The sequence below is a fragment of the Aethina tumida genome, chromosome 5 (assembly GCF_024364675.1).
Source record: "Aethina tumida isolate Nest 87 chromosome 5, icAetTumi1.1, whole genome shotgun sequence".
In the NCBI taxonomy this organism is placed as follows: domain Eukaryota; kingdom Metazoa; phylum Arthropoda; class Insecta; order Coleoptera; family Nitidulidae; genus Aethina; species Aethina tumida.
This window is the reverse complement of record NC_065439.1, coordinates 23,807,386-23,824,663: the sequence shown is the minus strand read 5'-3', so window position 1 is coordinate 23,824,663 and position 17,278 is coordinate 23,807,386. Positions and strand designations below refer to the sequence as shown.

The window sequence follows — 17,278 nt, the reverse complement described above, 5'->3', positions numbered from 1 at the left end:
TCTAACTTACAATAAAACAGGAAAAGCTTAATATATTATTCTACTAATTTCCTTATCATAAATTTGTAAAAGTTTTGCATGGTAATTATTAATTAATTAAGTCGAAGAATTTTTCTTTCACTTGTTCAATTCAATCTGACACATAATAAAACAGAAAAATTATATTAATATCCTGCTAATTTCCTGTTGATTAGATTGTAGGACAAGTATTTTGCTGAAGGTACTACATGATAATTTCAAAATGTTCAATAATTTTATGAAGAAGTCGAAGAATTTGTCTTTCACTTTTGGATTTTTATTTTGGTTGAAGAAACAAGAAGAAATTTGTTTGTTTATCTTAATTTCTAAGCAGAAACCTTATTATTCTATGTTTATATCAATATGACAAACAATAAAACAGGAAAATTATAATATTACTCTGTTAATTTTCTATTCATTAGGTTGGAAAGGACTTCTAAGTATTTTACTAAAGAATACTTCATGGTAATTTCAAAATGTTCCATAAATTTATGAAGAGTCGAAGAATTTATCTTTTACTGATGGATTTTTTTTTGGATGAAGAAACAAGAAGAAATTTGTTTCTTTATTTTAATTTTTAAGCAGAATATTTCATGGTAATTTCAAAATATTCCATAAATTTATAACGAAATAAAGAATTTATCTATCATTTTTGAATTTTTGTTTTTTGTTGAAGAAACAAGAAGAAATTTGTTTGTTTATCTTAATTTTTAAGCAGAAACTTTATTATTCTATCTTCATATCAATGTGACAAACAATAAAATAAGTAAATCATATTATTACTCTGATAATTTCCTGTTCATTAGGTGGGAAGAGAATTTCAAGTATTTTTACAGGAAAAGTCGAAAAATTCTTCTTTTAATATTATTCTGATTGAAAAAGCAGAAAGAAATTTGTACGTGCATATTCATTTCTAAATAGAGATTTATTTATGTCTATTTAAATATGTCAAAAGAATAAAGTAGATAAATAGTAATATTATGGTGCCAATTTCCTGTTCATTAAATTGGAAAGAACTTTCAAATATTCTTATTGATTGATACATGGTAATTCCAAAATGTGCAATAAATTTGTGAAGATATCGAATAGGTTTTCTTTCACCTTTCTTTTTTATTTAGGTTGAAGAAGAAATTGAAAGGATTTTTCAAATTCAAGTTCAATAATCTTTTTACACAGTAAGAATAGAAGTTATTACAAACAATTTTTTACAACTCTAAATGATTACAATATAATGTTCAATAAATTATGATAATAGACATAAACATTTTATCAATACAAAATGGACGATTCATATGGTTGTAAAACATCCAACAATCCATAACAGCGATAAGTTACTATGCAGTTTAGTCATAATATTCCGTTTATCGTCACGATTCAATTTCTACCGATTGTAAACAATACAACTGCAATAAACCCATTATCGGTCTGTTTCCTGTGTAAAAACTGCCACTGTTACATTTTCCCCGCCGTTCACAACCGGACCGAGTTGCAGTCACTCCTTTTTTCATTCGGAAAAAGCGTTTGGCATTGCATCTGGGTTTCTAGTTCGTTGCAATCGAATCAGTCAATCTTTAAACGACGATAATGTTCAATCGAACACACAAAACTATTTTCGCTTATATGGAGAAACCGCAAAGGAAGTGCATATTAACCAACCATAACGACCGAACTGCACTTGTTTGGTGTGGCTTTAATGAAAGTATTTTTTATCGCGGATAACTTTATCTAAGCCCGGCTTTAATTGGTGCCATTTGCATTATCGTGCGAATGCAAAACTTCGGGACAGGAAACCGCTCATATTTTTCTGCTGAATATCCGTTTCGTCCACTATCTCATTTCTCACGGTCAATCTGCATAATAAGCCCCGGCGACTGTTTACAAACAGTGGCGAGTGTTGACGGGGAGGAGGTTTCACTCCTGCGTGTGCGTCGATGTCGCCAGATTTGAGTGTCGGCCGACCGCATTCCATCGAATTACCATCATCGCACCGTGATGATAAAACGCGTACCGCCGGTCGCGTGGTACCAAAACCGTCTAGACTGGCGGTGTACGAGTCGAAAAAAATATATTGAGAGGAGCAAGTGTAATATTTGTTTCGGTTTGTTGATTGCATGGGAGAGGAAGTCGACCCTTTCCACGCTCCACGCATCCGTCCATGTATTATTCAATAGATGCGGTGGAACTGGTATTTTTCAAGCCAGGTTTTCTTCGTTCAATCGGCGATTAGAGTGATGTGGAACATACATACTCTCGAAGGCCAAGTAAATGTACTACTAAAATTAAATCGATTATGTATGATCAATTGAAAAGGACATGTTCTATAATAAATATTTTCTCTAGTATAATTTTTTATAGAAGGATTTTGTAATGTTAACACACTATAAGCGGGTCGGGTAAAAATACCCGTCTCGAGAACTGTTGATTATTATTGGACCGGGTAATTTTTACCTTTTTGAATGTACTTACTTTAAAAACGGGGTGAGATAATTTTACTCTATTGGTTTACATATGGAACTGAAAGAATTATCTCTTATTTTTTGTTATAATTCAACAACAAAGTTTGGACTATTTTGCTACCCGCCTATAGTGTGTTAATTATAAATTGAGAGGAATGACATGCGCATCTTAAGGGCGTGTTTAATAGTTCTATTTACAAATTGACTATTAAATTTTTACTCATAAATACTTACCTAATAAATATTTTCTCTAATACAATTTTTTATAGAAGGATTTTGTAATATTAATAATAAGTTGAGAGAGTGACATGCGCAAAATCTAATATTAAGTCTACTGCGCATCTTAAGGGCGTATTTAATATTCCATTCTCAAATTGAGTTGTTATTTTTGACTGTTAAATTGTTACTCACAAATAATTACCCAATAAATATTTTCTCTAATACAATTTTTTATAAAAGGATTTTGTAATGTTAATTATAAGTTGACTTAATTTTTTTTAAATAGTAATTTTAAGATGAGAGTTACTTTCCCAGTAAATGTAAACAATTCCCCTAATAACATTATAAAAATTGTGTGAGAGGAAGTCAGTCCTTCCACGCTCCATACATCCATCTATGTATTATTCAATAGATGCAATGGAACTGGTATTTTTCAAACCAAGTGTTCTTCGTTTAATCTTTAATTAGAATGATGTGGAACAAGCTCTCGAAGGCCAAGTAAATGTACAACAAAAATTAAATCAATTATTGTGTATGTTCAATTGAAAATGGTATATCATGGCTGTTTCACAGGATGTGAGCAACTGTCCCAATACCATACTTAGAACTATTATATGGGAGAGGAAATTGTTTCTGGTCTATTAATGCGATAAATATCTGCATTAGTTGGCGGGTGAAATCTCGATAATAACATCCTCAGTTAAGCGCAATGTTGGGAATGCGATCCGGCACGGTCGTTACGCCGAATTTTCCATAAATATAACATGCAAATTGTCGACGATTACCGTCCATAAAATCGCTTAAAAATTACAATTTATGGTTAATCCTCTTATCCTGCTATCTGGGATTTCGGATCTACAAGTTTGTGATACAATAAATCACGTGATTAAGGTCGAACATTCTTGAAGGAATTTCGTTGCACCTCGTCAGGTAAAATGTGTCCCTTCGGATAGGAATTTTTGGTCCCTTTGGTTAATCTTTTTGAATGGCGGGTGGGGGGTAAATCGCTTCAGTCAGTCACGGACTTTCTTACAATAAACACGGTGGTTCCAATACAAAATGATAAAACTGATAAGTTTTGTGGAAAAAATACAACTCTCCCCAAAAAGATGCAGGAATTCGCCGATTAAACAGTTCTGTTCGCCCGGCAAGTTCACGATAATCGATGAAAACAGCGTATTTACTGTAAGTGTATAGACGTTATCAGTGAGTCAGATTTTGTAATGAATATTTATGTGCTGCGACGTTGTTGTTATGTGGTAATATTCAACAAGCTCATCGTGTGAATAATATATTAATTTGTTTCCCAATACAATCTAAACAATATCATATTTTTGAATCAATGAATTTCCATTGTAGTTTGCTCATCACAATTTATTGTATCTACAAGATGTGTATAAGGTGTCCTAAAATGTATAATAACTCTATATATAACTATTTATTATTTGACACAGATTTGAAATTAAATTGCATATCTACACTTGTCAGTTTTTCTCAGTAATCATAACATCCAAAGACTTGGGGATTTGGGACACCCTATACATTAATAGTTTAATCATTTAGTTCTGAAAATTAATTAGCAACTGGATTATTATAATGTGTTATCAATAGATTTTAATATATAGTAGTGGTCATTATAACAAAATTTTGAATATTTTAGTCATAACACTTAATTATTAATTGTTGTTTTATACACAGTATTATAAAAACTTCCATATTCTTTGTCTATAAAATGTTATATATATTTGTGAATTGAGCTGGACATAAATATAGTAATATCAAATTTAAAAAGGATTATTGATTAAATCTGTGTTATAACACATTATATAACATTCTTTTTGTGTTATAATTTTGGCCCATCTCCGTAGTATAGACTCGACCGTTTTCTAAATATAAGAGAAATCTATATTTTTTTAAGCATCTTGAATTGCTGTGATGAGTTCATTTAAATTTGTAAAATTTTTATCTCTAACTATCTTCTCACAGTCCTTGAACTAATTTCAGCAAGTCCCATTTCTTCCTGACGTCCTATTCAAGTAGTACCCTCATATTTGTTGCTATAATTATGGCCACTTCTGTAGGTCACAGACATTTTCATACTGTTTTATGAATAACGGATATTTTTGTAATTATCCTTCATACTACAGGCGTCGATTTATCTCAAATAGTTATCCCGTGAATTATACATTCAAGTCGTTTTACGTGTCCATTAAACAATGAGTCTTCAGCTGGTGCAACGTTCCAATAAAAACATAAACAATACACCGGTCACCGCATGGCAGAAAAGTAATTTGCATTTTGTTACGCAAAGTATTCACATTATGATTATCACATGGGAAACCGTAAAGTCCGATTTTCAACGGATTCATTTATTCGTCGTCGTCATTCGTTAACCTGTCTGACTTAATAATGATTTACATGAACACGTACGTTTTGCATTTAAAACAATAATAAAAAAAACCATGTAGGGTTTCTGGTTTTACGTGCGGTCGACTTAACAACGTAACAAAGGTAATTTAATATGTAACTGTAATATTTTTCGCATGTATGACTAAAGTCGGGCGCAAAGTGGAATGCGTTTAACAGGTTCGTTTTCTGTTGTACGACGCTTCGGAATCACTTAAAACCGTAGTTCGGTCGTGGCGCCGCCGAAACCGGATATTAGTTGTAAAATTACTTGCCGTTTCCCAGAGGATAACGTTTTTCGTTCGGATCTACCTGTCGCAATGCTAATTCGTGACCGGATCGGATTTCTAAGCCGTTTTATTTGCGCACGTTGGTCGAAATAAATCTGCAGTAAACTCGAACGTCGTCGTTTGAGTTATGTATTGTGAAAGTCACGGGCAGTTTAAGCTATTTGCCACTTAATGGTGCAGTAAATACACTTTTATTTTTTAAGAAAAACATTAATGTCACAAGAATTAAATGAGATGTGTGTTAATTGTGTCACGGCGAGCGAAAAATAACTAAAACTGGGTAAAATTGGTTCGTCCGGCTTTCATCGGTACCACAATAATAGAAATGGTTAATGGATAACGATTTGTTGGGAAAACAGTGTCAATTTTATATCCATCAATCATACGCAATTTATAAATGTGTGTCGTAGAAAATGTTCGACAATTTGGTTTTATAATTTACCTCAAGGCTAGAGAAAACATGCGGGAGATAAAACACAAATAATATCAATTATTACATACACAAATTACACAGACAATGTTTAATTGTAGATTTAGGACAACATTTATTGACATTGACAGTATGACCAACATATTTATTTTTAGGTTATGTTATATTAGTATATGTAACCTATATATGTTTGTAAACAAACTTTGTTCTTACGTTGGTAGTGTTATAAGTTACCAAAAAGTTTTTGTAAATATGCTGTCAAATTAAAAACTGTTGGAAAGTAGAGTCTGTTCCCCCTTCCAGTAATTTATTGCTTAAATGAAAATTGGTCAATTTCTAAATTACATTTGGCAATATCTGAAAATTGGACAGTAAAAATTGATGTCTAAAACAGCTATTTGAATGACTCTAGAAAATAAATATTTTTCTTTTTAAACATTACAATATTTTCAAAAAAAACATGAAATTTAGAATTTGAAATAATATTTTCTAGATTAATTGTGTATTCATACCCTTTTTTGTAAATATACTGTCAAATTAAAAACTGTTAGAAAGTAGAATTTGTTCCCTTTCTCAACAATTTATTACTTAAATAAAAATTGAGCAATAAATTAGCCAATTTCTAAATTACACTTGGCAATCAATTAAATGTCTGAAAATTGGACAGTAAAAATTGACTTGTATAAAATCATTTGAATGATTTTGAGAAAATAAATATATTTTTTTAAGATTTTTTTAAGAGTGTCGTGGAAGTATAACTATATTGAAATAATATTTTTTTGATTGATCGTGTATTCGAACCCTTTTTTGTAATATACTGTCAAATTAAAAACTGTTGGAAAGTAGAATTTGTTCACTTTTTCAGCAAAAATTGGACAACAAATTGGTGAATTTCTGAATTACTGAATATCTGAAAACTAGACAGAAAAATTGACAGTATATATTAAATTATTTGAATTATTCTAAAAAATAAATATATTTTTTTATAGATTTACAATAAAGATGTCAAGGAAGTAGAATTAAATTGAAATGATATTTTCTGAATTGATAGTGTATTCAAACCCATTTTTGTAAACAAACTGTCAAATTAAAAACTGTTGGAAAGTAGAATTTGTTGCCTCTTTTATTACTTTGAAAATTGGACAATAAATTGGTCAATTTCTGAGTTACACTTGGCAATCAATTGAATGTCACTTGACAATAAATTGACTGCTACCTGAACTACTATTTGAACGATACTAGAAAATAAATGTTTCAAATTTGCTGCCCTTAACCTACAATAAAGCATTGTCGGCGTAATTTAAGGACACCCCGCATTTCGACACAACGCAAAACAATTCAGAAAAACTCAACACCGCAGACGCAACCACTGGAGGATGCCGTAAGGTCAGAGAGGCTTCCAAGGACGCAATTAACAGACCAGAAAAATTCTGTCGGAGCTGACTAATTTTTTCATGCATGTAAAACTCTTTTAGCAAGTCGGTAAGAAACAGCTCGCTAAATTAGAATAGCGTGAGCGAAACCGGACCCATGAAAGAGCGGTCGCCTTCAATTATTTTCTGTCGGGACCGGCGATAATTTATTAGTTTTTATTTCGCTGCGAAATGAACGTGATAGATGATGTCGCGTACCAGGAATCGCTTCCAATTATCACGTTTTCTATTTTCGTCGTATACGGAGTGGTCGGCTCTTCCTGCGTTGTTTCGTCCTTTTGTTGGAGGCCGAAACTATCTCACTTTCACGTCCGAATCGGTTACCGTTCCGACCATGGGTGAGATGCGTCAAGCAAAATCGTTCTCGGTAAAAGTGGTCGATCAGCTGTCACCGTTTTGTGTGCGCAGTGAAAGTGGTAATGCTGAATGTGCCGCCGCCGAAGGCCCGGCCATTATCGCGAAAACCATCTCTCCCACTTTCCTTTCAAGGTTCTTAAACCCATTCGGATGTTCTTGAATTAATTGACCGGTCATCGGATGCAGATCGGTTTGTAATTTAAATTGCGTCTCAAGCAAACGTGTCGTACAATAAAATTGCACGTCTCAATGCCACACAGACAAAAAAAGAGTAAAAACTCGAACAATAACCCGGCCATTTCCATATTTTAATCTCTTAAAACATCAAAAATGTTTCGTTAATGACCATCATTTTCCCACCATTATTATAATTACGCTTAATCTTACAATTATATAAATTCTCATTATTTTTTTTTTCAGGGTGCTGATTCATGGGTCTCCGTACACAACTTGCAATCACAAGGAGGCGGCATTTTGGACCCCGATGATAGACTGAACGATGTGGCCGACGATAGGGAACAAATATTGGCTAGTTTTGAGGACGGTGAAGGTGCCCATCTTCATGGTGGAGGCGACGGAGCCAGCGGAAGCTCCGTCGGTACCGGAAGTCCAGATATCTTTCACGTAAGTATTTTTTTAGACTCACATTGACATAAAAAAGATTTATATGTAAGTATATAGTACAGTAGTAAAACTAATTTGTATCCTATACGGTACCACCTTCAAAAATACTGATAATATTCAAATAATATTACTGACATTCAAATGATCCACTTTAAAAGAGTAGATTCAGTTTCTAGTGGAGGTGGACTGCAATGAGGCACTTCAACCAAGGCGAGTCAATGAGTGTTTGGATCATCGTAGAGGTCCAATTCATTATTATATTTATAAAATGATACATTATTTACTTTTATTATTCCAAACACTACACCAAAAAATCAATGAAATCTGACCACTGAATCTATTTTCTATGACACTGAGTATAGTAAAATTATGCGATGTAATTTGCGAAGTATATTAGTTATGATTGTGGGCGCTGACCATTAATTGTAGGCAGCTAATTCCATTCTTCTATACCAACACCATCATTACACTACCAGGTTGAATAATTCCAGTCAATTATGTTATGCAATAAAAAAATAATACAACCTTTTATGTGCATCTCTATATTAAGTAAACAGTGTTTGAAAATCAGTACGTCTCGAACTCGTACCAAGTCCACACATGTTCGCACTGCGATGTGCGAATTAAGCATTTTGAGATATTTAGAGGTCATTAAGTCTTCATTTTTACAGGATGGAGACCACAAATACGGCCCACATTATAATAGAACCGACATAGAGGTTACTGGAGAACAGATTGCTTCTGGAATACCGGGAGTCCTACAAGTCCGAAGAGGTAAATATTGTTTCTATTTTGTTCACATTGCAAAGTCCGTTTAATGTCACCTTTGGTCCCATTTGCCCAATAATTCAAAGTACAAATAAATAAACAAATTACTATAATGAGTATTAATTCCAGGCAGCGAACCAGCTCTGAACCAGCTTCCGGTGGGTCCGCCGGCTCCGTCCGAGCATACGAAACGATGGAGCGCCGCACCGCTCATCCTGGAACCCCCGAGTTCGGGCTACGCCAGCCCCGACTGGATGGAAGAGTCCCGCGAAGAGGAGGAAGACACCGGTTTCCGACGGGTGGGTCAGAACGGCAGTAACCGGCTTTCGATGCAATTTCTCGGCGACGGTGCCGGTTATCGGTGGGCCGAGGCGGCCGATCGGGCGGCCAGAGGACACACGAGTACGTCTTTGCCGCGTGAAAGTAAACGAAAAGAGCCGTTGGGACAGGCGAACAACTCCACGAGTCCCGTTCCGCCACCGTCGCAGTCGAACGGAGAGTTGATTGTCATTAGGAACGAGCCGGGTCCTTTGGGTATCCACGTGGTGCCCGAGTACGATCGGCTGGGCAAAGATCGTGGGTTACTGGTGCAAGGAATCGAACCAGGCGGCAGGATCGACAGGGACGGGAGGCTGGCGATTTACGACAGGATTGTCGAAATCAACGGCACGAGCCTGATCAACATGCCCTTCCAAAGGTTGGTAAAGAAGAATTTAATTCATAAACAAAAAATCTAATATTTGTTTTTGTTCTTTTGTTGTTCAGAGTCCAGGAGATGTTTAAACTTTCACTTACTTCTCCGGAACTAAGACTGAAAGTAATTAAGGCATCGGGCTTGGAAAGTCTGCGCAAACCACCGGCTCCGGTTTATCCCAGCTACCCCGACGATAAGGAGAACGTGTCTATGGTGGAGTGCGAACAGAAACGTAAGATCAATCCCCGTGAACCGTACAATACGTCGAATAATATAGGCATGCCCGTTGCAGAGAGTACCAGTACTAAAGTGGCTACTGTGTCTCCTACAAAGAAAATTCCAGCTATTTCGAAAAATATTAAAGGTCTTCTAGTGAACAACACTAGGAAGATTGGCAGAAAAATCGAAATTGAATTAACGAAAGGTCCCCACGGTTTGGGATTCAGCATCACGACAAGGGACAATCCCGCCGGCGGGAATTGTCCCATCTACATCAAAAATATTATACATAAGGGGGCGGCTGTGGAAGACGGCAGACTGAAAATTGGTGATCGGTTGTTGGAAGTGAACAACGTCGAAATGACAGGAAAGAGTCAGACCGAAGCTGTGGCAGTATTAAGAAACGCTCCTCCAGGCAGCAAAGTTCGAATTGTGGTATCCAGACAGGAAGATGTCCCTGATAATACCTTGCCGAGAATAATGGTAAATATAGTGAATGCAATTTTTTTGTGTTGTAGTCTTTAGCTTTAACAACAGTTTGTACCGTATATTTGTTTTAAATCAAATTTAAATAAATTTAGTTATACTTGATTGTAGCTTGTAAACTTTAAGTGAATATTATCTAGTATTGAGGGCATATGTTATATAATCTTACATGGCACGTTTAAATGCACGATGCCAACTGCCATTCTCCGATAATATTCCGGAAGCTGTAGATAAGAGTTCAGTTCTCAGTCGTCAATACTAGTTAATAGCACCGTATTATTGTGTTTGTCACGTGAATGCATTGTGTTTTGTTTGTGTCATTTAGGACGTTGAAAATACTAATGAAAAAGAAGAACGAGCACCGGAGGCGTTCGGTAGTGGTGCCAGTAACGACGTACCCCCTAATATACCGCCTCTGCCGCAAAGTCACCTTCAAGCTCTACAAAACAGGACTGTAGAAAAGAGCAATTCGGTAGCCAAAATGATTTCACACTTCCAAGACGCAGCCAACACTTCTTTAAACGTAATTTTATTATTACATTCACTGTAGACTAATTGTAGAATTAGTATCAGCATCTTTCCACTAACTTCTTCTCGTATTTTCTTTGGGTACAATAAATGTTAATCCAAATATTAATTTTATTGTATATTTTTAGGGTCCTGACAAGTCGGACGAAAACGCAGTCTTCCCATGGAAGCATCGCGAAATTTTGACTTTCAACATCCCAGTCCACGACTCTGAAAAGGCGGGCTTGGGAATTAGCGTTAAAGGCAAGACGAGTGGTTCCCAGGATTTGGGAATCTTCATTAAAAGTGTAATAAACGGCGGTGCGGCATCCAGAGACAAAAGACTGAGGACGAACGATCAACTTTTGAATGTTAACGGCATTTCTCTGCTGCAACAGTCCAACAGCGACGCCATGGAGACTTTGAGAAAGGCTATGATGCATACCGAAGGCCCCGTACCTGGAAACATCACGTTAACCATCGCCAGAAGAGCGTCTTCTCCCGGTGCGAATAGAAGTTTCAACAGATCGAACGAAAGTTTGCTCAATAAATCGAACAGTTCTCAACACGAGTCGTACAAGTCCAATGACGGGTACAAGTCTGGGGAGTCCACGGATCCTTCACTGAACGACAATTCGGAGGCGAGTGGTGGGTCAACTAATACAGTAATATTTAATCCCAATCAGAACGGCATGCATAATGCGCCTTTGAGTCCTATGCATACGTGGAATCCGGTTTTAGAGAGACTTACCGGAAACAACAAGCAATTGAGGAATGAAAGCTACTATAAGGTAAGAATTGTTCAAACTGCTTTAATTTAGATGAAAATTAACAAATTTGTTGTGTTTATAGGCTGCTCATGATAGTTGGAGTAATAGTATGATGGGGAATAATTCTTACGGTAATATGACAACGACCACCGTAAATATGGCGCCATCAGAACCCATTTTAATTGAAGATGAATATGGATCAAGAGTTATGGGTCATCAGAACTCCAAGTAAGTACATTACAAACAATTTTATATGTAATTTATTTTAATGTAACCATTTTAACAGGATTAATATAAAAATGACGAACAAAACCGTTTCAAATGGTAACACACCAGAGAATCGCAGTGATCATGAACCAGACGGCAAAGCCAGCCTCTCCACTGGCAACACAGATAAAAGCACAGAAAATTCATCACAATCCTCAGTTCAACCAAGTGATGCGACTTATGCAAGTCAGTTATCATTGGAAAATCACCAGGGATTCTCGAGGGATGCTTTCGGCAGGCAAAGTATGTCCGAAAAGAGACATGCTACCTTGGATGCCAAAAACACAGATACTTATCAGAGGACGAAAAAACTGCGCGAGGAGAGGATCAAAAAAGAGAGTAAGAATCATGCTTATGTGACAGATTACTTGTAATCTGTTTTGTGCTTTAAATGAAACGTCCTATCATATGCTTCATTTTTGTAAATAACAATTAGTTGTAGTCTTTCATGTGTGCTAATTATTTATGTTTTTCATTCATTTTAACAGCTAATTTAGTGCGAGTTGGTTCGGTGGAATCAGTTATAAGCGTAAATCGCTCCTCCGATCATCCTGAGTGTAAGCATCTTTATTTTCTTATTTTTTTCCATCAGTTACATAACAATATATTTTTATAAATATTGTTTGATATTTTTAGATGCAGACAAATTGGGACAATTAGGACCATCACTTGGAATGAAAAAGTCCTCAAGTTTGGAGTCCCTTCAAACAATGGTCCAAGAGGTATAAATATTAATTTAACTTAAAATACAGCATGCTAATTAAAATTTAATTGCAGATTCAGATGCAAGAAGAGGGTGACCCAGCCTACAGCTATAGAGGACCGAGTGGAGCTTTAAAAGTAATTCGCGGAAGAGGCTGTGAAGAAAGCTTTAGAGCTGCAGTCGTCGATCCCAATCATAGAAGTGAAATTGGTGCAAAGAAACATTGGCTGCTAGACGGACCAATGGACAACGAGAGAGAAATCGACGGCTTTACCAATTTACGAGGTGCTCCCCGACAGTCTTCCCTAAACGCAGCTTTGGACAGCAAAATTAAAGCTGGCAAGAAAAAGCCTGGTATTCTAAAAGGCATTGGTTCGATGTTTCGATTTGGCAAACATCGTAAAATGGATTTCCCGACGCTTGAAACACAAACTTACCACCAGACGAACGAATTCGATGCTAATGCAAATCCAACCCAACAGCCACAACAAAACAACGACAATGACAACCAAAGCAACAATTCGGAGAGAGTAGCTGATCAGCAGCAGCAACAACAACAACAACAAAATCAAAACGTAGCCCAGAATCAACATTCACATTCACCGCAAAATTCGATGTCGCAACTGCAGCACCAGCAGCAGCAACAGCAACAGCAGCAGCAACAACAACAACATAATGTGCAACAACAGCACTCTTCGCATCAGCCGATTTATCCCAGACAAGGGTTTATACACCGACATGCCGAGCAAGTGCAGGTGATCCCGGAGAACTCTGTGGCACCTCCAGTGAAGTACCGAAGCGGTAACTCCGGTTCAGACCGAAGGAACGATCGTAAATTCCAGGATCAAAGATCGAACCAAAGGCATACGTATTATCAGCCGGATGAAAGAGACGGTATCTACGACCACCGTCAGCAACAGGTAACTAAAGGCTTAAATTAAATACGTAAAGTGTGATATAAATTGTATGTATGTTACAGAGAAATGATAATGGATATGGGGAGTACTATGGCAGACCTGGGAGTCGTTCTGGCATCACCGAATCAGTACCGTTCACCCACTACGTGAATTACAACGAATTACAGACCCACCTCAGGTAAACTATTTTTACATATTATGGTTATGGATGTTGTACGCGGCAATGGGCCTAAACATTCCTGTAATAAAATGTTTTGTTCTTTGTTGTGCACATCTCATATTGTAACTAACAATTGTATGTTGCATGACGAATAATTTTTCCAAAAGAATTGTTCTCATGCATTATCAACCGAAATTATATTTGTTTCGAGTTGGTAATGTTCAACGTTGGGATGCGGCTCGTGTGAATACGTTTAGGGAGTATTCAATTGTGTTTAACAACTTTGTCCGTCCAAGTTTATGTAACACTACTTTAAATTTCTTAAAAACACCCTAAATATTTTGAAGTGAATCCACGTCTATGTCGAGCACACTTTTCGCATCCACTATATTTTAAATCGTTTTGGTCTCACACCCCACGCCCTTTGTCCCTGTTCAATTTGTAATGTTTTTTTTGAATTTTGTCCCGTTCAGCCGCAAAGAACCCCTATCTGAAAGTCAGATAGTTCAGATGCGCCTGCAAGTTCAACAACAAAGATTAAAGGTGGAGGAAGAAAGGTACGCACCGTTATTTGCACTCTATGAAAAGGAAATAAGGGGAAAGCATGTTTTTGTGTTGTGTTGTGTTGTGTAACTAACAATTATCCGTTTTTTGTGTGTGTTTGCTTGTTATCTGTGTAGCTGTAGTTGAGTTTAGTTGTCTCCAATATACAAAACGTAGAACTTTAATTAAGCATTTCTTTATATTTTGTTATTCATAAAAATGGTACAAAATAATAATATATCGCTAGTATATAAAATTTAAAAAATACTAAAATAGTTAACTCAACTGTTATTCTTAGATACTGTCTTTCTTCTTTTGCACTAGCACCACTAATGAGTTAAATGCATGCCGTCAAAATCAAACAATCAATCCTATCGTATTAACCTGTTTTATTAAATTTTCAGTCGGAAACAACATCAGTACCACTCCCAACGTCAGACCAGAACTGATAACCAATTAAGGCCAGTTTCTAATTATTACGAATATGAAAGCGTGCAATCAGTATTAAATATGAGAGGTATGTTTGATTCAAAATTGTCCATGCACAATTATTTAACGATTTTGGTTTACAGGGAATCGACAAAATAATCCAATTCATAACATGCAACCTGCCCAACCGCCACCGATGTATCAGGACGCGAATTCGAATTCGTTACCCCGCCAACAGCAGCAGGTTCAGGGCAGGATGAATACGAGAAATAACCAGCAAAGAGGGCCGTTCGTTACGCACGTCACGATAGGCGAGCACCAACAAAACGGGACTAAAGTGTAAATAATAATATTAATAATAGTAATAAATATATTGTTATAAATATATAATGCTTAGGCTTCAGCCTTTTTTATTCTTTTATTGTATTGTATATAATTCTTGAAATTTTTATTGTACATAACTATTATATATAAATAAATTTTATACACAAATATCAGTCGTTTTTTATTAATATAATTAATATTGTTGATATTAAAATTATTGCACCCTCACCTTGTATTATGTTCTCTATAATTAAACATAAATATATTCTTAATGGAATACAACTGTGTAAAGTACATTAGATTTTTACTTTCTTTTATTATTACTTGTACTTTGTATATAATTAAATTAAAAAATAATAATAAATGAAGCTTAATCAATTTTTATTTCTCTCATTGTGTGTAATAAAATATATAAAGCACGTTTGTTATATTGTTTAACGATTGTAGAAAATTTAAAACTATATTTTAAAGCTACAATTAAGAAAATCAATAAATAAATACTTAACAGAATATAACTGTGTAAAGTACATTAAATTTTTATTTTAAATTATTTGTATTGTCAATAAATGCTTTATTTCTATTTTTGTATATAATTTAATTAAAAATAATAATAAAAATAAATACAGATTATTGTTTGAACGGTTTTAGAAATTTTAAAATTACATCTTAAAGTTATGATTTGAAAAGTAAATAAATAAACTCTCAATAGATTGCATTTGTATAAGGTACAATAATATATTTTTACTTGCTTATTAGGTTTGTGTAATTAAAATAATGTGCTTTATTATTACGTTATTTGAACAGTTCTAAAAACTTTAAAATATATTTTAAAATTACGCTTAAAAGTCAATAAAAATAAATAACAGTAATAAATATAATTTATAACTTGTCTTCTGTCACTTTTATTGTACATAATTATTTTAAATATAAATAAATTTTATATCAGTCATACTTTTATTAATATAATTCATTACAAGATACAGTTAATAATGATATTAAACATTAAAATTATTGTATTCATATTTTGAAGAAATTTTTAATCATGTTTAACAATACATTTAAAAATTTATATCTTTTACAACTTGTGCACTCTAGAAATACACAGTGACAATTTAAATTTTATTATTAAACAAAGTGATTAAATTGGCTGCACTGGGTCTCTCTTGAAGAATCTCATGAGTGCAACAAAAGTAAATTTCCAACACAAATGTGTAGTCCTCAGTTAAATCAACATCAGGAAGAGGAGGTCTCATTCTATTGCTGCTAATTTCCACACTTGTGTCCATGGATTCATCCAGATTATCTAAAATCTCCTCATCAGCTGGAGGCATCAATGCAATCATCTCCCATATTATTAGGCCATAAGCATAGATATCTGCTTTTGCAGTGATTACCTGAGGATAGGATAGAATTTCTGGGGCACTCCATGCTGGTGTTCCAATGAAAGCTGCATCTTCTCCTGCTTTCGTCTCATCTAACAGTCCATTAGGTTTCAAAGGTAAACACACTCCAAAGTCACACAATTTACAAATTGCAAAGTCACCCTTTACCAAAACATTATATGATTTAACATCACAGTGTAAAATTAAGGCAGTGTTGTGCAGATAGTCCAGTGCACAGGCTACATCTTGAGCCACTTTTTCAATAGTAGCAGACTCATATGGGGGCAATTTGGACTCTGGTCTTTGTTCTATCATGTCTCCAAGACATGAACTACATTCTTCCATTGCCAGCACATTTCTACCATCCGAACCTTAAAGAAACAATGTTTTTAATGCAATTCATATATGTTTTATATAATTACCTCTGAGGAAAGCCCTAAAACCAACTACATTTTTGTGATTTAATTTTTTCAACACATTGGCTTCCCCTATCAGTCTTTCATTAAGCTCTTCATTCTTTTTATTCCTTTTTATTAGTTTCTTGATTGCCCAAGGTGATTGTGCTTTATTGGATATGGGAGACCTTTCTAGTTCATAGACTGCTACTCCTACATAAACAATTTACATAAGCTATGATTTAAAATTAAATAATAACATTAAATATACCAGTCCCAAAGCCGATTTGTTTTAGATATGGTGAAGCTGGGATTTCAATAGTGCTTCGCAATTTGGCACCTTTTTTAACTTTTAAAGGAGTTTTGAATGTTTCACTCATTCTAATATTCACTTAACTGATGCACTTGTTTAAAAGAGTAAACAACCAACAGTCAAATGACAACTTCAATTTAAATTGCCAAAACAGGTTTCTGTAATTAC

The 17,278-nt window shown here is 34.9% G+C and overlaps 2 protein-coding genes across 7 annotated transcripts in view; one reads left to right on the top strand and one right to left on the bottom strand.

Moving 5' to 3' along the window:
- The window catches only part of LOC109595653 (partitioning defective 3 homolog), a 61,909-nt gene extending 46,721 nt beyond the window's left edge, over positions 1-15,188 (top strand). For 2 of the 6 annotated variants that reach the window (XM_020011069.2, XM_020011067.2), the window contains 16 exons: positions 8,030-8,233; positions 8,905-9,007; positions 9,131-9,698; positions 9,767-9,927; positions 9,973-10,397; positions 10,726-10,923; positions 11,057-11,698; positions 11,760-11,905; positions 11,964-12,283; positions 12,433-12,501; positions 12,581-12,666; positions 12,722-13,567; positions 13,627-13,742; positions 14,198-14,281; positions 14,672-14,784; positions 14,840-15,188. In XM_020011069.2, the coding sequence (XP_019866628.1) occupies positions 8,030-8,233; positions 8,905-9,007; positions 9,131-9,698; positions 9,767-9,927; positions 9,973-10,397; positions 10,726-10,923; positions 11,057-11,698; positions 11,760-11,905; positions 11,964-12,283; positions 12,433-12,501; positions 12,581-12,666; positions 12,722-13,567; positions 13,627-13,742; positions 14,198-14,281; positions 14,672-14,784; positions 14,840-15,039 (4,281 nt within the window). In that variant the 3' untranslated portion in view covers positions 15,040-15,188. Of the gene's footprint in view, positions 1-8,029; positions 8,234-8,904; positions 9,008-9,130; positions 9,699-9,766; positions 10,398-10,725; positions 10,924-11,056; positions 11,699-11,759; positions 11,906-11,963; positions 12,284-12,432; positions 12,502-12,580; positions 12,667-12,721; positions 13,568-13,626; positions 13,743-14,197; positions 14,282-14,671; positions 14,785-14,839 lie in introns of all 6 variants that reach the window. The other 4 variants (XM_020011068.2, XM_020011070.2, XM_049968288.1 and 1 more) reach the window with 4 other exon arrangements.
- A 742-nt stretch (positions 15,189-15,930) lies between these two features.
- On the bottom strand, positions 15,931-17,218 carry LOC109595642 (lymphokine-activated killer T-cell-originated protein kinase). Its single transcript, XM_020011056.2, has 3 exons — positions 17,069-17,218; positions 16,825-17,010; positions 15,931-16,773 (listed from the first exon to the last, which is right to left on the bottom strand). The coding sequence occupies exons 1-3, from the start codon at positions 17,175-17,177 to the stop codon at positions 16,133-16,135; spliced, it is 936 nt and encodes a 311-aa protein (XP_019866615.2). The 5' UTR covers positions 17,178-17,218; the 3' UTR covers positions 15,931-16,132.
- Positions 17,219-17,278: the final 60 nt, after the last annotated feature.